A 22,731-nucleotide genomic window follows, 5' to 3' on the forward strand; every position below is an offset into this window, starting at 1 on the left:
ATGGCCTCACATTATCCTCAAGCACCCTCTGGTACAATGAAGAATTCATAGTGGATTCTATGATGGTGAGCTGCCCAGGCCCTGATGCAGCAAAGCTGCCCCAAACCGTAATTTTTCCACCACCATGCTTTACAGTTGGTATCAGGTTCTTGTGGTCAAATGCTGTCTTTGGTTTTCGCCAAACATGTCTTCTGGTACTGTGGCCAAATAGCTCTAACTTTGACTCATCTGTCCAGAGCACATTGTTCCAGAAGTGCTGGTCTTTGCCTCGGTGTTCACTGTTCATTGGCAAACTTTAGTCTTGCCCCGATGTTCTTTCTGGACAGCAAAAGTTTCCTCCTGGCACACCTCCCATGTAGATCAAATTTGTGCAGCCTCTTTCTAATGGATGACTCGTGCACTTTGACATCAACAGTGGCAAGAGCTACCTGTAGGTCCCGTGATGACATTCTGGGGTTCTTAGAGACTTCTTTCAGCATCTTGCGGTCTGCTCTCGGGCTGAACTTGCTGGGGCGGCCTGGCCTGAACAAGTTGGCAGTTGTTTGGAATCTACTCCACTTGTAGATGATCTTCCGGACAGTCGAATGATTGATTTGAAATTGTTTTGGAGACCTTTTTAAATCCCTTCCCAGACTCGTAGGCATCTATAACCTTCTTTCTGAAGGCATCACAGAGCTCTTTTAATCTAGGCATGGTGCCGCCGCACACTTCAACAACAAAGAGCAAACCAAACTAAATGTCTGAGGTTTAAATAAGACAGGTTCCTTCAAGATCCTCTCTAACGATGTTCTAATCATTTGCACCTGAGCTGGTGCACCTGATTCTAATTTTAGGTATTTGAAGTAGTGATAAATGTAGGGGTGTACTTACTTTTTCCACATGCGAAATTTGCATTGATGTTTATTTAAATTACACAATGGACTATAAAATGTAAATGTTTCATGATATTTGTTATATTATATCACCTTTATCTATCGATATTGTTGAAATGAAGATCAAATAGCTGGATGTTGAAATATGTTGAAAAAGTCAAAACTTTACATGGGGTGTCTTTACTTTTTCACGTGACTGTATATATATGGTGTTGGCCTGGTGTTGGCTTAGCGGTTAGGGTGCCGGATTGGGATCCTAGGATCCTGGGTTTGAATCCTGGTCGATCGCTGAATTAACGCCAGGGGGGTTGACTCAGCCTGTCATCCTTCCGAGGTCGGCAAATTGAGTACCAGCGCACTGGTAATTCCCTGTGTGTCGCAAGAGCTGACTAACAGGGTTGGCGGCAGGAAGGGCATCCGTCCGTAAAACATTGCTTCAAAAAAAGGGGACCACGGTGCCCGAAAAAGGCCAACCCCCGCTGTGCGGGGAAAAATGGCCTCTAAAGGTGGTCTGTCTCTCTCTCTCTCTCTCTCTCTCTCTCTCTCTCTCTCTCTCTCTCTCTCTCTCTCTCTCTCTCTCTCTATATATATATATATATATATATATATATATATATATACACACACACGCACACAAAGGTAGCTACTTTGAGACCTGGGATGGTAATAAATCGATTCCATAGATGTTCAGAAGCACCCAAACCAAATACGGTGTCTCCCCAGAAAAGTAAATATAGCCGGTACAAGCTTTGTGTATTTTCATGTCGTGAAGATGTCATTTGTCGAAGAGTTGTTTACCTTTCCTTGGTAATGACGCACAGCATCGTTCTTCCAATTGCAGATGTCCATTAAATATATCAGCAAGTCCGCCATGTTCACAAGAGGCACTCCCACAAGGTTTAAAGTCCACTCACTGGTAGAGATCCGTCGGGGGTTTCGCTGGTTCTTCCGGTCTCTTAGGTTTCTGTAACGAGTGTGTCAGATAAGTAAGCTCTTAACATGGTTGTCAACATGAAATGATTATTCTAGGAATAATATATTGTGAAGGTAATACTTATCTATTTTGTCCTTCTATCACAGTCCTGACAAGCCATCGAGTGCAAAGCGTCCTTCCATTCGAGGCCTGAGAGTTTTACCCATGTCTCCTCCTATGGGTAAGCAGTCTTCAAAATAAAACATGTTGCACCTCACAAACATTCTGCTCTATTCACTCTTTAATTTGCCCGATGCCATCTTCCATCTGCTTGGAAGTCAGCTAACATCGCCTCCATCAATTATCTTTGCTGCTTATATATGGAACGAGGAAACATCACTTCCGCTTTGCTGTGAAGCTCAGTGTTGGATGCTTTGGTTCAAATCTCCGCTTAAAATGATTGAAGTTGAACATTTTGAAATTTAAAACTATTCTCACTCAGATTTCAACATCTCCGTAATGCATATTATCAAGTTTTTAAAACTTTTTCTCGAAGATGATTTGAAATACCCTATACCACTAGGTGGCGCTATACAATACAAATTAACATAAGAGAGATTTGGGGCCTTCCCCACATCCACAAAATATGCTACCAAGACAGAAACCATACTTGGGGTTCCTCAAGGCAACATGCAAAATTTGGTTGGATTTGGTTCAATGGGTTTTTTTTTTTAAGCATATTGTCGCATCACCCAGCAAAAACCGCTGGATGATGGAAAGCCGGAACGGTCCTTAATTCCGAGGCGCGTAGCTGAAATTGGCAGTTGGTCCGTCGCGCTCGAGTGAAGGAACCAAAGCGCTTACCTGAACGGAAGCCACACGGGTTTATTCTCAGACCCACAAACAAAGAAACATGACACAACAAATGAAAAATACCACGATAATGATTTCATAGAAATAAAGCACGGAATGAAAATGACAGGTGAGGAAAACCTAATATTACCGACTTTGAGGATCCTCCACACAGACACAAAGACGAACAAGGGGAAAGATAAAATAAAAATCAAATGTTTTTAGCCGTCCGGCACTCAGCTTTGGCGTCCAAAGTGCTTCCAGCGGGTGCACCCACCCACACGGGAAGCGCTCTAACAATGGTGCCGAAACCGCGCGCCAAAAACGCCCAGGCGCGAAGCAAGCAGCCAGCCACGGCCGCCTTTTGCTTTCCACTGCCCAGTGCCACACGGACCCTAGCTCCTTGATGAGCCCACAGTCCAACAACACCCCCTCCTCCAATGTTGCAAAAGTTCCACAACCGCTCCAAAAAATTCTCTTCACGAGCGCACACAAGCCAGAAGCAGCCGAAGACCAGAGACAAAAGCCACCGAGAGAGACAGACTAAGAGAGAGAGACTCTTCTTCTTCCCTCCCTCACAATGCTGCCCACACAGCCAAGAGGTCCTCGCTCTCGTCAAAAGTGCACCAAACCTCTCTCTCTCTCTCTCTCTCTCTCTCTCTCTGTCTCTGTCTCTGTCTCTCTCTGTCTCTGTCTCTCTCTGTCTCTGTCTCTGTCTCTCTCTCTGTCTCTCTCTCTGTCTCTCTCTCTGTCTCTCTCTCTCTCTGTCTGTCTCTCTCTCTCTCTCTGTGTGTTTTCCTATCAGAAGCGCGCACAGAGCAAAAAGACTAGCTCCTTCACCAAGCGCAAGAACCAACCGAGAGCGCACGCTCTTCTTCCTCTTACTTGATTGAACCTTCTTGATGACGTCACTCTGTCCAATCCCGAGTCCCATCGAATCACCCCGTGTCTCCACGACCAATGGCGAAGCTCGGGGCGCGGCCGCCGGTCACGATCCTTTGGTGGCGGACTTTAGCCGTCGATAGAGAATGTTCGGGCTTCTGTCGGCAATTATGCCAGTTATGGTTGGTTAATGGATGGGGGTTGTTATTGTTGTTGTAACGAGGGTTTTTCTGGCCGGCCTTGTGGTAATTGTAAAAACGGAAAAACCACCGAGGGCAATCACATACTGGGGGAAAACTAATCTTAACCCCTATCTCTTGAAGAAGTTCTGTCACTCAAGGTTTTGTGTCTCACTATCTGCCATGATCTTTCCTGGGAAAACCACATTTCCAAGCTGGCCTCCTAAGCCAGTCACCGACTGGGCATCCTCCGTCGTGTGAAATCCTTTCTTGGCAGTTCTGAGCTCCTCACCACATATAAAGCTTTCATCCGCAGCTTAGTGGAATACTGCTCTCCACTCTGGGCTGGTGCTCCTGCCTCACACCTAGCTCGGCTTCACACGGTTGAAACCAAAGCATTCAGAATCATTGGAATCTCCCGTGATGAAGCTGATTCTGAGGGCCTTTCTGTCTCTTGCCGCAGGCAGGTAGGTGGTCTTTCTGTCTTCTACCGACTCCTCTCCGGCCTTGCTCCCCTGCTCTGTCTTTGCCTTGCCCCCCAAATATTCCTGCAGGATGCACAAGATCTGCCAGCAACCCTCTTCTGGTGAAACTGCCAAAATCAAGACTCTTTGCTCACCTTCACTCCTTCAATTCCTCTTTACTCCCGCCTCTGGAAGAAACTCCCACACTCTCTTCAATCCCTCTCCTCCCTCCAGGTCTTCAAGACAGCTGTTCCCCACCATCTCTTATCTTCCCCCATCCAAAGCCTTGATATTTTCTACCCCCGTTAAAACACCTCAAATCCACCTCTTTAAATCCCCAACTTTTCCTGAAATTCCGAGAAGTGTTCATTTGCTTTATACCGTGTACCCCTTCCTCCTCCCCCAGCCCTTCCTACACAGATATACCGACGTCCTTGTTCTCTTCTGTTGTTGTGCTTGTGTGCTTCCCTCTCTCCCCCTCTTGTCTTCTGCTCCCTTCATTGCATGTTTTATGTGTCTGTGCATGTTTTCATATTCAATGTGTTAACTCTTACACGAGCCTCGATTCTGTATACAAAAAAATAAAATAAAATAATTACCATAGTTTCACCACTCTTGTGAAGACACGTAAACAAGTTAAGCTCCAGTTTCCCGACTTAATACATCGAGATGTCTCCTACCCGTCCATGGTCCATGCTATACCTATACATTCCTATCTCCTCTATGGTATTCCATCCTCTACCCCCACAAACGTAACAATATTTTATAAACAAACAAACATATAAATTCACTGTCAATATATCTTGCTATAATTCACCAAATGTCCGTCTGTCCGTCTGTCCGTCTGTTCCCAGGTACCGCAAAAACGGCTGAACCAATCGCAACGAAATTTTGGGTGGGTAATCCTGGGACCCCTTGAGTAAAATAGGCTATATTGTTTTTCCAATTTTCCAGTTTTTCCAAACATCATGGAATAATATTTACCGATATGAACAGTGATGTGGCTTTTATTGAAATTCTACAAATACTGTTTAGATTTTGATGATTTGCGTGTGATATGATTTAACGGATGTTTATATAAATCGTTTAAAATAAAAAAGCCTTCAATTTCTGATATTTTGCCTTTTAATTTGGGCCTCCCAATTGAAGCCCCACCCATAGGGCAGGTACCGTTGCTAGTATATATAAATTCACTTTTATAGTATGGATGTCACATATGTAGCACAAGTGTGTGTGTGTGGTTCTATTTTTATTGCAGTAATGTTGAAGAAAGCAGAAGAACATTCTACGGCACCAGCAGAACCTTCCTTGAAACCACATCTGCCTGAACTTCGACCGAAACCGCATTTCCCAGGCATTGGCCATGGTTCACAGCCAATAAATGAATTTGAAAAAGCTTCCCCTCCAGAACCTCCACCACCTCCTGATATTGTTGCTGACACCGCCCACTGGCCACAAACTTCAGAGCTGTTGACCCGGCTTTCGGGCAGGTTACGGACTACCGATGCAGGACAGCCCTGTCTGAAGGTTTTGACTCACGAGCCTGGCTCTAGACATTTGGCTACGGAGCCCGGAACTCGTCCAGACATTGCAGTGAAGCCAACTGTGGATCATCCGGCACGATGCATGCACCCTGAGGCTCCTGTACGGCCTCAGATACCTCCACCCCCACCACCCTTACATGGGATGAAGCAACGGACACCTTCAACCAATTCTGTTGTGGATGAATCTTCTTCAATGCCAATTCCACTTCCTCGCAAGACGTTACCAGTGAGATCCGACACTAGCATTTTACATAAGTGTGTTCTAAAATCGCATGTAGAAACAGATGCATCCCAAAGTCTTGATGAATGAGAAAATATGAATGAGATGAACTATACTTGTGGTAATTCATTAATTGATCCATTCATAAAATCATAAATTAGTTATTTCGATTTTTGATTTTGTTAGGGGGGCATGGGCTGTGTTGCTTTTGTTTTTGTTTCATCGTTTTCGTGTCCATCTCGCATTTACCTGAGGGCACTTAAGAGTCAACAACAACATGTAGGCCGTCACCACATGTACACAAGATCAGACAGAGTTAACATCTTGCCCCATCACGAAAAGCCATGAATGAGCCAGTTATGATTTTGCTCAACAATCCACTGGTGGCAAGGTTTTGTGTCTCGGCATGGTAATTTTCCCGAGACAACTTTTTTCTTTTCTTTTTACAAGATCTAAGGCTAATAGTGCAGCCGCCACACACACACACACACATCTCTCAAACACATGGACATACAGACGAATACACAAGACAACACAGGACTATTAAACGAGACAGACAGCCACTGAGCATGGGATAAGTTTCCGGTACTTCCAGGGGTACACTGGGTACCAGCGACGCCATGGCAATCGCGCCACCTTTCCCACTGGGGCATTTCCTAAGGAGGAATTTCCTCCTCATCCCCATGGATGCTAACCTATGGGGATTGTCCGTGCTCTTATACTTATGCTGTACATCAAGCAAGGAAGCAGCACACACCATTTTCTAAGTCTTTGGTATGACTTGGCCGGGGTTTGAACCACCGGACCTCCCAGACTCGGGTCCAGAAGCTCAAAAGTCAAATCCTTAATTATGCTGCTTTAAGCTGGATTTGAACTAACAATCTTGTGGATTCATGCAAGTTCAATGCCACCACTACACAGTACCCGCCGCTTATTAAATACAGTCAAGATTATCGACTCACGGATAATGAAATCGACATTAATGGTGTGCTTCAAGGGGAACACCAAGTCAAACATAACCTGATTGACGTCATGAAAAAGGTTAATATTATATAATATTAATGTATATATAATAGGAATGTATATATAATATAATGCTTTTTTATGTTATTTATTTCCCCCAAAATTGCCAGTGTTTTGAAGAAGAGTGCTTTCCATTGACGTAATGACATAAGTCAAGTACACCCATTCACGGATAGGCCTCTCTGACATCACAGTATTTTGATCTGCATTTACACGCATATGGCTTGTTAACCTCACATTTTAGCGCACCTGAAACATATACGACATGGCCAAAAGTATGAAGACACCAGAACATCACACCTGTATGTGCTCGTCAAACATCTCATTCCAAAATCATGGGCATTAATATGGAGTTGGTCCCCTCCTTTGCTGCTATAACAGCCTCCACTATTCTGGGAAGGCTTTCCACTAGATGTTGAAACATTGCTGTGGGGATTTGCTTCCATTCAGCCACAAGAGCATTCGTGATGTCGGGCACTGATGTTGGGCGATTAGGCCTGGCTCGCAGTCGGCGTTACAATTCACCCCCAAAGGTGTTTGATGGGGTTGAGGTCAGGGCTCTGTGCAGGCCAGTCAAGTTCTTCCACACCGATCTCGACAAACCATTTCTGTATGGACCTCGCTTTGTGCATGGGGGAATTGTCATGCTGAAACAGGAAAGGGCCTTCCCCAAACTGTTGCCACAAAGTTGGAAGCACACACTCATCTAGAATGTCATTGTATGCTGTAGCGTTAAGATTTCCCTTCACTGGAACTAAGGGGCACAGCCCGAACCATGAAAAATAGTCCAAGACCATTATTCCAACCCCACCAAACTTTACTGTTGGCGCTATGCATTTGGGCAGGTAACGTTCTCCTGGCATCCGCCAAACCCAGACCTGTCCATCGGACTGCCAGATGGTGAAGCGTGATTCATCACTCCAGAGAACGCGTTTCCACTGCTCCAGAGTCCAATGGCAGCGAGCTTTACCCCACTCCAGGTGATGCTTGGCATTGCGCATGGTGATCTTAGGCTTGTGTGTGGCTGCTCGGCCATGGAAAACCATTTCATGAAGCTCCCGGCGAACAGTTGTTGTGCTGATGTTGCTTCCAGAGACAGTTTGGAACTGGGTTGTGAGTGTTGCAACTGAGGACAGATTATTTTTGCACGCTACGTGCTTCAGCACTCAGCGGTCCTGTTCTGTGAGCTTGTGTGGCCTACCACTTTGCGGCTGAGCTGTTGTTGCTCCTAGACGTTTCCACTTCACAATAACAACACTTGCAGTTGACCATGGCAGCTCTAGCAGGGCAGAAATTTGACGAACGGACTTGTTGGAAAGGTGGCATCCTATGACCGTGCCATGTTGAAAGTCACTGAGCTCTTCAGTACGGCCCATTCTACTGCCAATGTTTGTCTATGGAGATTGCATGGCTGTGTGCTTGATTATATATACCTGTCAGCAATTGGTATGGCTGAAACAGCCGAATCCACTAATTATAAAGGGTGTCCGCATACTTTTGGCCATGTAGTGTAGGTCAGGTGAGCATATGGTATGGCATGTGGTCACTCCGTCCATCCATCTATAAAGACTTGCAACATCTTCTCCGAAACAGCTGATACGATTGTGACCAAACTTGGGTAAAATGATCTTTGGTGCGGTGGAACTCAACTTTATTTTTGGCATCCTCCCCCTCAATCTATAAATAGGTCATCATGAGATTTAAAGTTCCCAAAAGCACTTCAATTTCGATAGTTTGGCCACTATTTTGTATTACAGGAAAACCTTTATTTTAAGTTTTGCATTGATCGGTTAAGCGGTTTGAGGGAAGATTGTGATAGGATTGACCACCTATGGGAACGCTGGATTTAAATAAGCTGATCCAGAATACAATATATGGCCACCAGTGACGTCATAAAGTACAGAAAGTGGGCAAAGTCTTGAAATGTATGAATTATAGACACCTTGGAGTTGCACCTTATCAAATAGGACTATTTTTGACACAACAGGAAGTAACATCATACTGACGTGGGCAGTATCTCAAAAACTCAGGCTCATGGGGACAGCAGGGAGTTGCACTACTGTGGACATCATGTCAATGCTCCCTGACCTAAGGTGTGTATTCTAAATCCAGCTCTTATTTTACCCTGATCCATCCATCACTCAACTTTTTGGCAACCAGGCAGGTGATCTACACTCAATAGGACCATTGGTCCTCTATTTTTTAAGAACTTCTAAAATTTTACATGTTTGAGCTGCTTTCCTCAGAGGAAAGTATTGATATTATAAATACTAGGACGTGCCCGTACGTGGGTGCCCGTACGTGCGTGCAAAAAAACATGCGTGCAAACAACAACAACAACAAAAAAACTTTGAAACCACGTGGCAGTAACGACCACAGAACCCCCCCCCCCCTCTATTTACATGAAATGGTTTGGTCCATTCGCAACGACCACAGAACCCCCCCCCCTCTATTTACATGAAATGGTTTGGTCCATTCGCAAAGCCAAAGCGAACGGCGAACGGCTAAATCGCCATAGCTCGGTAACTACTTGTCCGATTAATATGAAACCTTGAAAAGGCACATCCTCGGGTCCCCAGCAATATACCTGGCAAGTTTCAAGTATATCGGACCCGTGGTTGTCGAGAAACAGCGGTCACAGACACACAGACACACAGACACACATACAGAGATTACTGGAATTATAGATAGATTAACCCGGTGCGTCCCTTTTAGCATTGTCTGCTGTCATTGCACTGTCTATCTGAGAAAGAAAACGTGACAACGAAAGCCGACAATGTTTCAAGGGATGCGCCAGGTTATATTTTCGATTGCTTCTATCCATTTCCATCATGGAGTAAAGCATTAATGGATGTATCCAATTATTAAAATATAGCCATTGTTCATTTTTAAATACATAAATGTTCCTTTCTCTGCCCACTGCTGCGAGGTCTGCATGCCGATTATTTTGTGCGAGCAAACGGCTGGCTGCACAGAGAAACATTTGGACCTCACTTGACCACATTTCAAAGTTGGTCTCCAAAGCCAGTCACTGACTGTGCGATGGAGGATACACAGTCCTTCCTTGTCACATCTGAACGCTTATCCACCTACAAGCCTTCATTCACAGCTTGTTGGGGGTACTGCTCCCCGCTTTTGGCTGGTGCCCCTGCCTCACACCTAACTCAGCCTGACTCCATGTAAATCATGGCCTTCAAGATCATTGGAATGTCCTGCGATAAAGCTGAGTCAATGGGCCTATCGCTTTCCCATCACAGACAGGTCCATGGTCTCTGTCTTCTACCACCTCCTTTCTATTTTTGCACCCAATGATCTATCCACACCAATGATCTTGTCCCTTAATTCTCCCCTCCCCCAAAGGTTTCTGCAGAATGAGCCAGGTCCACCACAAACTCCCTTCTGGTGAAACTACCAAAACCCAGCAACACTGGCTCCCACTGCTCAATTCCACTCAATCATTCCTCTTTTCTCCCGTCTGTGGGATCAACTTCCATATTCTTTTCAATCTCTTCCCCAAACCTTTTTAGACAGCTGTTCACCACCATCTCAAAGCATCCCCCATCCAAAACCATCTTTTATAAACCAGCCCCCCCCCCCCCCTTTAACTCACCCAAGCCCACATCTTTCCAAATTTCCTTCCTGAGAATTTGCTTCTGTCTCAATTTTGTCCACCGCCTCATTATTCTTCACATCCTTTGTCTTCAACGTCGATCTCTATTTTGTTCTGCTGCATACTGATCTGTTCTATGTTCTAGCTCCTCCACGAGCCTCGACTGTATACAAGATAAAAAAGAACTGGGTCCCTCGATGGGAAATGATGGAAATACAATCAATGTTTAGTATTATCTCAACAATCTGAACAAACTAACTTAATGCATATGTCCATCAGGCCACCTTTACCTGCGGAATGGTTGTTTTTTGTTCTGCGTCTGGTGTGCAAAACGCACGCATCCCCACCACCTTTTCACTGTTACGTCATCATGTAATCCATGTAAACATGATCGAGTTTTTGACGTGGCATTACCGTATTCAAAGCGTGTATAGTCTGGCTTTTATTAGCAAACTTTGAAACGCCTGAAGATTTGCACAAGTGCCCTTTCCAGGTGGTGAGAGAGCAGCACGCCCTGAACTTATTTATAGGAGATGCCAATGATGTTGAGAGCCTTAGATTCCAGAGCATCCAGGAAGGACAGGTGTGGAGCAGGGGCACCAGCCCAAAGAGGCTCGGGGGGTGGTGTGTGGGGAATAACTACCTTCATTGAGCTGGAGATGGAGAGCTGGAGAAGCCCTGGTGTTGGGCTAGCGGCTAGGGTGCCGGCTTAGGATCCTAGGATCCTGGGTTCGAATCCCGGTCGATCGCTGAATTAACGCCAGGGGGGTTGACTCAGCCTGTCATCCTTCCGAGGTCGGCAAATTGAGTACCAGTTCACTGGTAATTCCCTGTTTGTCGTTAAAGGCGGCAAAAAGGGTTGGCGGCAGGAAGGGCATCCGGCCGTAAAACATTGCTTCAAAAAGGGGACCAAAAAACAACAACAACCACGGTTCCCGAAAAAGGCCAACCCCTGCTTTGTGGGGAAAAATGTCCTCTGAAGGTGGTTATTTTTTTTATATATATATTGAGCTGGAGATATACACTTTATAGGCTGAGTAGTTTTGTTTTTACCAAGGAAGGACTTAGCATGACAGCAGATGCTATTATATGGCTGGCTTTGGAGACCAGCTTTGATCATGCAATCTGCCATGGAGGGGTCATATCTGATGGTCAGGCCGAAAAGTTTTAGATTGCCTTTTTAGATAGGATGAGGCATCAATGTGTGTGGCATCCATCGAACGGATGTGAAGCTGAAGGACTTTTCTGCCCTCACTGGGGCCGTTGGTAGACATAATAGATCCCACGGTGTCTTTTGTGAAGAGAGGAAAGTTATCGCCTGCACCCTCAACCAATTTAAGATTTTCTGCACTGTTGAGAAAGCATAGACAAAAACCACCCAGTACAACCAATTCATCCGACACAGTCAAACCACCCAGCGCAATCCTTGTCGATCCTGCTTTGGCAGTACCGTGCATGCCCAGTCAGGTCTGGTACATTTGATTGATATTCTTGAATGTTGTAAATTCTTGGACTATTTGCTCATATCTCATGACAAGAGCATTTTGAACTCCCCACATGTTCTTGTAAGAAATTATATGTCTTGCATTCATTGTTTATGAAGCAATAAAAGATTGGCTGTAGAAACTCAACCCTCTCACTTCTGAGATTAAAAGTTCCTTTTTGCTGAAAGTTTCAGAAATCTCTGGTTTCTAAGTTTCCGATTTGACCGCCTGTGCACACTTTCAACTTCACATATCTTAAATGACATTATGCAAGGAGCATGGACACTTTTATTTGACTTTGTACTTATTGTGGTGGTGGGGAGGGTTGGAGTGGTTGGAATTCAGAGTGTCTAAGGGTGAGGGATAAACAAACATAAACAGCCCATTCCTTCTTTTCCTCCTTGCTCATGGGTGACCCCTCAAGTTTCTTCCACCGGAACATTGTTTGCTGTTATGCTCGAAGCTGTTTGGTTTCCATCATTGTTTTTCCTTTCCAACTCATATCGTTAATATTTTTTAAAAAGCAGATCCTCATGTAAAGTTAGTCTTGCTAGTTGAGACAAAAAGGAGCCAAACTGTCACCGATGCTTTATTTGAGACCACGTTGCTTTGAGTCCGGGGTTTCAGTCGTTTTGTGGTTTTGATCAGGGAATCGAGTTGCATTGTGGTTTGAATCCTTGACTTTAGTCTTCCATCACTTTATACAATTTAAAATTCCGTCCTCCGCACATCCTGTTATGTGGTTTTTTATTAATTATTATTCATTCTCGGGAGAGATCTCCTCATTGTTCATTCACACCTCCATCTGAATATTTTATAGAAAATTAATTTGAGATAAATGACAAAGATGTGAACTCAACTGCTTCACAGAATCTATTATTGACTTCCGATTACAATTGGAGGCCGTCAGTGTTCTCTAGTTGTAGATTGCGTACGACTGCTTTGGCTATAGCAGGGCTCCTTTTTCCAGAAAGGGCTCTGGAAGACGTTGTTATAACATCCTTATTTCCATTCTTCAGGTTTGCAACATTTTGCTGCACTGTCGTATTATAATATTCATTTTGAAGTCTATGCAGATGAAACTTTTTTTTTATACTGACTTGCATTCCCCTCTTCTTTCCTACCCCCTTACCCCCTCTCTCTTGCGCTTGAGGTACCTATTCGGCAGAAACGTCGGAGGGTGAAGGCGATCTACGATTGTTTTGCTGACAATCCTGATGAGCTGACTTTCCATGAGGGAGAGATTCTGGTGGTGACCGGAGAGGAGGACACCGATTGGTGGGTCAGTATAACAAAGGCCGTGGCGCATTGAGCGAGACCTGGCAGTTCCTCGGTTGACGTTGTCCGTCATCAGCTTCGCAGTGGTCACTGTTGTCAGTTTTTCAATCGTAATTACCTTACCCGGTATTGTAATTATACAAGTTATTATCATTGTATCATCAATATTTGCACTCTGCTGACCTTCAGCAGAACTTGTACCTTCTAGCGAGATTTTAAAGAGAAGGGAGGATCGGTTGGAAAGGGTGAGTTTCGTTGAAGCGGATGAAGGACTTCTGGCGATGGCATTGGGTTGGAAGGTGGGCGAGGGCGTTGCAATGGTCAAGAAATGAGGGTTTATAGGGTTGCTGGATTCCAGCTAGAGGCAGATTCTATAATATATTGTTACGGCCCGGGGTTTGGGTGTACTACGAGGGGGTTAGTCTCCGTTCTCTCCCAAATTTACCGGACCTGCGGCTGCCGTGCATAAATAACTTGGTACCTCGGCAGATTGCGAAGCAGCAACTACGAATGGCAATTGGTACGTCGCGCGATAGCTTACCTGTACCATGTGACGGTCCCAATCGGGGAACGTACCTACGTACCTTCCCTCCGGCGGTGTACCACTTTCTTTTGTTTCTGGATGGAAATTTAGACGGCCGAGCAACCGTTGGTACCCACCGGGCTAATGCCAATTTTGTTTGTTGTTACGGCCGATCGTTAACCAGTAGGCGAACATTCACGGGCAGAGAGAAAGGAATCGTTTAACCATTTGTTTTATTTACAAATATTTACAGCGAGACGTATCGATAGGAAAGAAAAAGGGACAAGAGGCAGAAACTTAGCTTATTCTACGCCTTATTACGATTACTGTGAATAAACATGACATGGGCCCAGCACACATTCACGGTGGAGGGGGAGTGGAAAACGAATGTTGGAAACCTGTTAGCACAAAGGCCACGATGTTCCAGATGCTTCTCCTCACGCTGCCTTTTGTCTCGACCTCACCAACGAGCACCTGGCCGGCAAAGGGCAGTCCCCAACACGAGCAGGTAAAGAACGTCGGGAACTCGGCAGAGTGAGTGTTTCGGGAACCGTGCAGGGAAGAGTGCCAGGGACACGTGGAGTAAGCATGTCGTGATCCTGTGCAGGGTAAAGAGTACGTCGTGGCCTTGTGCAGAAAGTGAGTGTCGTGCACACGTGCACCGAGAGGGAGTCCAAGAACACGTGTACAGCCAATGTAATCCAAGGCAAAGAGTAATGCAGGCACGTACTGAGGCCTATGAGAGGGTCCGGCCAAGAAAGGAGCACACGTGTCCCGCCGACAGAGTCCAAGAGCAAGAATAATGCAGGCACGTGCTAGGTGACAAAGTCCAGGGCCAAGAGAGTGAATCACGTGCAGAGGGTCCGGTGTGAGAGGGTCCGGTCGGGAGCGGATGCACACGTGCTGAATGAAACCAACCAAGAGAGAGTAATGCAGGCATGTGCTAGGTCAACAATGTCCAAGAACCAAGAGAGTGCAAAAACGTGTTGAATCTCCTTTTGTTAGGGGGGTGGGGGGGGGGGGGATGTTGGAGGGTGTCCTGGGTTCCGATTGGTGGAGCCTTTTACTCCGCCCCCACAAGCTCCCCTGAAGTTCCTCAGGCCCTGATTGGTGAAGTGTCGCTTCATCTTGTGGACTTCAGTGCGACAGGGAAATTTGAGCACACACTTGGCTGGTGTGCTTTTGAGTCTGCATTCACTGCCTGGCAAATTATCCCTCATGAGTGGAGGAGCCTATTTTTCCCCTTTTCCAACGCATAACGACATAATAACCCATATAAAGAAAGGGACTAAGACAATGGTCTGCTATGAAATAACTATTCTAAGGAACCTGTATGGTGGTTGCCATTATGTTTTAGTGGTTTCCCAAAATCGCAACAATATATCTATATATTTACCTCTCCCATCGAAGGTGGGCCATGTTTGTGTTTTTACCTCTATCTGTCTGTGTCTGTCTGTCTGTGTCTGTCTGTGAACAGGATACCTAAAAACGTTGTGGATAGATTTGGATGAAACTTGATGGACAGGTTTGGTGTGTAACAAGGAATAATTCATTAAATTTTGGTGAAGATCCGAATCTGAGAATTTGCCTTTCTGAGAAATTTGCCGAATCTGAGATATTAAAAGATAATTTATTATTATCGATAATTTTATGATTATAGATAATAAAAGGCAGCGTCCGTCTGCCCGTCTGTCTCCTCCATAACTCCGAAACCATGAAACCTAGCGGCCCCAAACATTGCATGCATCCACCTGGACCTCCAACAAATTGCAAGGATGAAAACTGAGTGTTTGGGTGTGTTATAATTTATAACATCCTTTTTGAAGATGATTAACGAGGTGCTCATAAGAAAAAAAAACCGATGTGGTGGTACACCAATATGGTGGCCACTGCACCTCACTGGGTTCGTAAGCTGCCATTTTCTTTCGGCCGACTCAAACGGCCTTGCCTTGGAAATACGATCGATTATCATTACATAATTAAAGCATATCATCAATATCTGGTTTCGGATATGAGGATTGGATGCTGTAAACTAAATAATCTCCAAATCTGGAGTGAAATCTGACAAAATTTACCATGTCCTTCGATTTTATAACTAAGTGTAAGCGTGGGATTAACTACACAACAGTGTAAATGAGGCTGGAATTCTCGTTCTGGTGGTTTTTTTTTTTTTTTTTTTTCTTGGCCAGGTAAAACGCATCTCGCCATACGAGATCGGTGTGTGTGTGTGTGTGTGTGTGTGTGTGTGTGTGTGTGTGTGTGTGTGTGTGTTTCTGGGTGTGTTTGTGTGTGTGTGTGTGTGTGTGTTTCTGGGTGTGTGTGTGTTTCTGGGTGTGTGTGTGTGTGTATGTGTGTGTGTGTGTTTCTGGGTGTGTGTGTGTTTCTGGGTGTGTGTGTGAGTATGTGTGTGTGTGTTTCTGGGTGTGTGTGTGTTTCTGGGTGTGTGTGTGTTTCTGGGTGTGTGTGTGTGTTTCTGGGTGTGTGTGTGTGTTTCTGGGTGTGTGTGTGTGTTTCTGGGTGTGTGTGTGTTTCTGGGTGTGTGTGTGTGTGTGTTTCTGGGTGTGTGTGTGTTTCTGGGTGTGTGTGTGTTTCTGGGTGTGTGTGTGTTTCTGGGTGTGTGTGTGTTTCTGGGTGTGTGTGTGTTTCTGGGTGTGCGTGTGTGTGTTACTATGTGTGTATGTGTGCTACTATGTATGTATGTGTGTGTGCTACTATGTATGTACCTATGTGTGTGTTACTATTTGTGTGCGTGTGTTACTGTGTTTGTGTGTGATAGTGTGTGTGTGTGTGTGTGTGTGTGTGTGTGTGTGTGTGTGTGTGTGTTTTTATTTATTTATTATACTGTGTGTTTCTGTGTGTGTGTGTGTGTGTGTGTGTGTGTGTGTGTGTGTGTGTGTGTGTGTGTGTGTGTGTGTGTGTGTGTGTGTTACTGTACTTTAAGGCAAAATGCCGTCGTGTACTGCCAACGGGGTGCACAAATCGTGACAAACGAGGATGAACAAAGGCAGGAGTGACTTACCATCGGTAAGGCTTCAAACATTGTAACTGTGTGTGTTACTATGTGTTGTGTGTGTTACTATATGTGTGTTACTGTGTGTGTGTGTGTGTGTGTGTGTGTGTGTGTGTTTCCGTGTGTGTGTGTGTGTCTCTGTGTGTGTGTGTGTGTGTCTCTGTGTGTGTGTGTGTGTGTGTGTCTCTGTGTGTGTGTGTGTGTGTGTGTGTGTGTGTGTGTGTGTGTGTGTTACTATGTGTGTTACTATGTGTGTTACTGTGTATGTTACTGAAACTGAACGAAACTGTCAGCTGAAGGAGCAAAAGAATGTCGTTATCTTACACTAATGGTTTATTAAATTGTGAGTGTAACTTCCATGGGATAGGGTGTCACTCCACTCCATCAGAGTCCACTATACCTGCGATCTATTTTTAAAATTCCCTTTAGATGATGGACCCAGATTGCGTATATCATATTCCCATCAGGAAGCGACTCATTGTTACCCGGCAACGCTGGGTACTTTTGCTGGTTTACAATAAATGGGGTGAGGCAGGAGAAAATAACTGTTGCAAGCGGTAATGAAGACGGTAACCAAATACATAAATAAATATCCAACACGCCCATGGTGTCACAATACGTAATTTAAGCTACACCTAATCACATTCATTGGGGGGGGGGGGGAGGCTAGACAGATACAATAGAGGGTGAGATGCTAGGAACCCAGCGAGCTCTGCCTGTGTGTGGTTTGGTGCTAAGTATGGGCTGACACGGGGATCGGAGTGGCTTATCTGTGCAGCAATGACCAGGGAGGTGGAGATGGAGGGTCGTCCCATGATTCTCCTTCCACGAGCGTCCCTCGGGGCATGAACCACCACTGCAGCAATGCAACGAGATCTGGAGAAGGTACCAGCATGAACCGACGAACCTTAAAATGGAGAACCAGGACAGAACCAGAGGCACCCAGGGACAAACGAACCAACCATTTCACCCCACCACGTTCTCTTTTATAGCTCCGCGCGGGGCGATGCCTTTGACCGCCTGTAGCACTCTCATTGGCTGTCCTGCAGGGGAAAAGTGGCCCACCCTTTTTGCAGCATCGTGGTGTCCCAAGTTCAGCCTGTATGCTTGCCACATGCGTGCTTTGGCCCTCGGTATTGCTGGCACAACATGAATGCACGTGGCCCTGCATGTCCTCACACCTGGGTCGCCTGGACTCCTGGTGCTGCAGGGCAGAACTTTACACACAAAGACAGATCACAGCAGGAATTTGTACAGAAAATATAAAAGATTCGTTTTGCCATAAACACTGTGGGAAGGGAGACAAGATCTTTGAAGCACATCATTCAACACTGCTTCGCTAATACATTAATTACATACACTTCTGCTGCACCTGCATTATGAAATAACGATTGCAATTTCTTCCCCATTTCATCCCTTAAGCCAAATCTGTAACAATATCTATTATATTAATGTGTTGTGCTCTGTGGGATGTGGGTGAACGCATCTCGCTATACGAGATCGGTGTGTGTGTGTGTGTGTGTGTGTGTGTGTGTGTGTGTGTGTGTGTGTGTGTGTGTGTGTGTGTGTGTGTGTGTGTGTGTGTGTGTGTGTGTGTGTGTGTTTCTGGGCATTGGCACCATTTATTGTCCATTTCAAATTGCCTTGAGGTATGAAGAACTAACTACAAATTATGGAATGCTGCCACATTGGGACCGGAGCAGGGAGGGCACACCGGTCTATCCTCACCATTTGGCTACCCATTGCAGGAATCGTGTAGAGGGTAGGGCTTTCTGAAGTGGGGTTACGGATGGGGTTGTGGTGACTGTTCCCTGTGTTTCCAGGTGGGACACGTGGAAGGAGACTCGGAGCGGAAGGGCGTGTTTCCGGTGTCTTTCGTCCACATTCTCAGTGACTAGAATTGTCCTGTGGGAGTGGAGGAGGAAAACGATTTCTTCGCATGAAACCACTAGAAGTGTGAATGCCCTGTTCACGTCCTGCACACATTACCATCCCTGCCACCGTACGCACCCGTTTGCTGCTGAGTAGTTGTTGTTTTTTTGCCTTTAGACCACTTCCCTCCGTCCGGTGAACCCTATTTTCATTTCCGTCACCTCATTCGATCCGTCACTGATCCCAGCTCCTTATGCCAGTATTCTGTAGTTCCAGTGGCTTCTGCTGGTAAGTCATTGTAATGCCCCCGCTCTAACCGCTTCGCCCCTTTTCCTTGTCATTTCAATCATGAAATGTGAATTTTTATTGCTTCATTTGAAGCCAAACTATTATGCCATCCATTCATGGTCACCTGCCATGCCTCGCCACTCCCTCGCTGCCAGTAACTTGAGGTGTAGGTGGAAAAGAGGCACAACGTTACGCAGTGGCGGAGGTTGTTTTAACCCCGTTTTTGTGTTGCAAACCCTATGGACTTGCTTCTTTTTTTTTCATGCACATTTGTGTTGCAACTTTACTTGCACATACCCAGGAGGTGTTATCGATTTATTTACCGAGTATTTTCCCACATTCACTCCCTTTCCCTGAGCTTTTGAGATCGTTTTCACCTAAAGGTGTGCAACATCGTCGAGCACCGCGAAAACTGAGGCCTTTCGAAAAGGAGGGGTTTTTGAAGTTCTCGTTCTTCCTCAACAGCGGTACTCGTGCACCCTCGATTTGAGGGGCAAGTACCGGGTGGTGTATTTGTCACCGGGGGTAAGGTGGGGTCTAACGCCAGCCGGTAGGCTGTGTACCCTCGACAACCTTCCCCCACCCCTCACAACCCCCAGCAGAAACACTGCTTTTTATACCTGTTTGTTCATGTCGTCCGCAATGCAAGTACATATTTGTCATATATTGATTTGAATGTTCACGTCAGATTTTATTTTTTATTTCGTAATCGCGTATTAACCGTTCAGTTATTTAAAGCATCAATCGCAGTGCTTTATGGATTCATAAATAGTTGTTGTTGTTGTTGTTGTTGTTTGCTCTCACGAAAAAGTTTTTTTTTTAAAGTGTTTATCCACCTGTAATGGCCTGATTTTTTTTTTTTTTTTTTAATAGTCGCACCATCTCTCACCGATGTGTCGCCGGCACTAAGGTACAATCTTCATTTGTTTACCTTGCTTGTAGATCACCTGCTTGGGTCAGTTTCGTTGTACGAAATCCATGACAGACTTGAGAGCGCTTGGACAAACAAACCCTCCTGATTGTTCGTTTGGACAAGTTGACCACCTATCTATCAACCTACCTACCTATACCTACCTGGCAGCAATTCTGCTTTGATCGATTGATTACCGGAGTACAGACGTGTTGATATAATTTGAGGATCTCTGCCGGGACCTTCATCTCTGCTGCTTTCTGAGATCTGCTCCCCAGAATTAGTCGTTTAACGGTCAGAGGTGTGATCTATACATTATATAAAATGTATTGTACAATACAAAGTATATATGTATACAACATTGTACTTGGACAGTACGTAGATCTCCATGGTTTACAGTATATGGGCAAAAGCAATAGGTCGTGTTTTATTTTATTATTTTTTATTCTTTCTCCTTTTCTTTTCTTACTTGTACAGTCATTGTGTTTCTGCCACTGAAATCACTATGCAGATTTTGCTGTATTACACTCTGTAGCCAAATCTCGGGCTGCCGTGTACACCGGTGAGACATGTCTAGTGGATTAAAGTGGAAGGAAGACTCTCCTCGTGCTTTCCTTATCGGAGCCTTTTTGCCACCGTTTTACATTCGCACGGAGTTCAGTTCCCCTTAACTACCCTGTTCAACCCATCTATTTATTACTTACGCACACATGGCTGTATTTTTTAACTGCCACCACATGTACTCGTTTCTCCTCATTTTCTCCCATTTTTGTTCAGTCAGTCCTACGTACATAGTAAGTAGATGCCCCCTTTGCCACGTTTCGCCACACGAGGGCGCTGCCGTGCCCTTTTTCTGACATTCATCAAGATTTGTGGTGCCCTCATGCAGCGTGTTCTGTCAACATGGAAATGATTCGACGATACACTTACTGCTTGGCGGTTTTGATTGTAGGTTTCTAACCATTTCACGTTTACCTTGTCAGTCATGCTTTTCCTGAGCGAAAACCTAGTAACTTGCTACACATCTAAATTATAAAAGGAGCCGTGTGCGTCTGTCTGTCTGTTTGTCTCTTTGTCGTGACTCGTGTTATAACTTGAGAACGCATTAAGGGATTTCAATGAATCCAACTACGGTGGATTCAGGTAACTCCAGGGAATGTTTGTGATCCAAAAAAACAACTTTTACATATTTCTTTTATTGTACATGGACATGCGTGTCAAAACTGCAAATGCCAACACGTGACAAATGTTGGTTATCCCTGCACGGAGAGCAGGATCTCCCAGGAATGCTGTTTTTAGCTCACCTGGAACGAAGTTCAGGAGAGCTTATGCAATGGCGCGTCGTCCGTCAGTCCGTAAACACTTGAAACTTCTTCTCCGAAACCGCTGAAGGGATTGCGACCAAATTTGGCACAAATGATATTTGTTGTGTTGTGACTAAAGTTTGTTCACGGCATTAAAAAAAAATCGGGGTCCACCTGGGGTCAAAGTGGAGCCAGGTTTGACCCCCCCCCCCCCCCTAAAATAGGAATTTGCTTTTTCCTCTGAAACTTCACCACAAGCTTCACCACCCGTGATGTACCAAAGTTTGTTCATGGCAAGAAAAAATCTGCCCCTTTCGGAGTCTATGGGGGGGTCAAAGTGGGTTCAGGTTTGACCCCCCCCCCCCCTCCCCCAAATAGATATTTACTTTCTTCTTTGAAACTACACACACGATTTCGATGAAACTTCACCACAACCTTCATCACCCATGATGTACCAACGTTTGTTCAAGGCATTGGAAAAATCTGCCCTATTGGGGAATCTACGGGGGGGAGGGGAGGGTGCCCCCCAAAATAGGTATTTGCTTTCTTCTCAGAAACTACACATGCAATTCTGATGAAACTTCACCACCACCTTAATCACCCGTGTTTTACCAAAGTTTGTTCCTGGCATTTAAAAAATCGGGGTCTGAGGTGGTCTATGTGGGGGGTTGACCCCCAAAATAAGTATTTGCTTTTTTTTCTCAGAACCTACACACACAATTTTAATGAAACTTCAGCACAACTTTCATTATCTGTGATGTACCAATGTTTGTTCAGGGCATTAGAAAAATTGGGTTCTGAGGACTTACACGGGGTGGGAGGGGGTGAGGGTTGCCCCCCAAAATAGGTATTTTTTAAATTTGTTTGTTTAAAGTGTTATGATTATGTTCGTATGATTCCACATGCTGTCCTGTCTTCCAGCAACCATTGAAATTGGTTTAAAATACCTTTAGTCGGTGCAGTATACTGTTGATTGTACCAGGTGAGTGCCAGGGGTAATGCCCCTTTCCCCATAGGTTCGCCATCGCAGGCAAGATTGGTATTTCCGTCAGCGAAGCGACGGGTCTTATATTCTCGTGTGAAATGAACTGCAGAGCCATTTGAAACTGGAAAGGAACATGTAAATGTACTGGGAATACATCATCAAATCTAATCGGTTCGCATTACATCACAATATACACTTGTTGGTCAAAATCTCATCACTGATTCACTAGTTAGCTCGGTAACAGAAATTTGATCCAACAGGACTTCTGACCTTTGACCTCTTGACCTCAAAATCTAATAAGTTAATCTTTACATCATTATACATACCTGTACCAACTTTGACTTTCATCTCTTCAGCCATTCTCGAGCTATCGCGGTAACGAAATTATTGTAACTTAACATGACCTTTGACCTCTTCGCCCCCAAAATCTAATCGGTCCTAACGAGTGCGTTTCGTCCTCCAGGCTGATGAGAGTCGGACTCGTCCTGTTGCTTTGTGTTTAATAAATGCCTTCTGCT

The 22,731-nt window shown here is 45.0% G+C and overlaps 1 protein-coding gene across 4 annotated transcripts in view; it reads left to right on the forward strand.

The window, feature by feature from the left end:
- Window positions 1-20,527, forward strand: part of LOC137438919 (arf-GAP with SH3 domain, ANK repeat and PH domain-containing protein 1) — a 201,654-nt gene extending 181,127 nt beyond the window's left edge. For 2 of the 4 annotated variants that reach the window (XM_068134393.2, XM_078767434.1), the window contains 4 exons: window positions 1,953-2,026; window positions 5,421-5,932; window positions 13,197-13,321; window positions 18,678-20,527. In XM_068134393.2, the coding sequence (XP_067990494.1) occupies window positions 1,953-2,026; window positions 5,421-5,932; window positions 13,197-13,321; window positions 18,678-18,882 (916 nt within the window). In that variant the 3' untranslated portion in view covers window positions 18,883-20,527. Of the gene's footprint in view, window positions 1-1,952; window positions 2,027-5,016; window positions 5,113-5,420; window positions 5,933-13,196; window positions 13,326-18,677 lie in introns of those variants that run through there. The other 2 variants (XM_078767435.1, XM_078767436.1) reach the window with 2 other exon arrangements.
- The last annotated feature ends 2,204 nt before the right edge of the window (window positions 20,528-22,731 follow it).

This window comes from Myxine glutinosa, chromosome 13 (genome assembly GCF_964187855.1).
Source record: "Myxine glutinosa chromosome 13, kmMyxGlut1.1, whole genome shotgun sequence".
Taxonomy (NCBI): Eukaryota; Metazoa; Chordata; class Myxini; order Myxiniformes; family Myxinidae; genus Myxine; species Myxine glutinosa.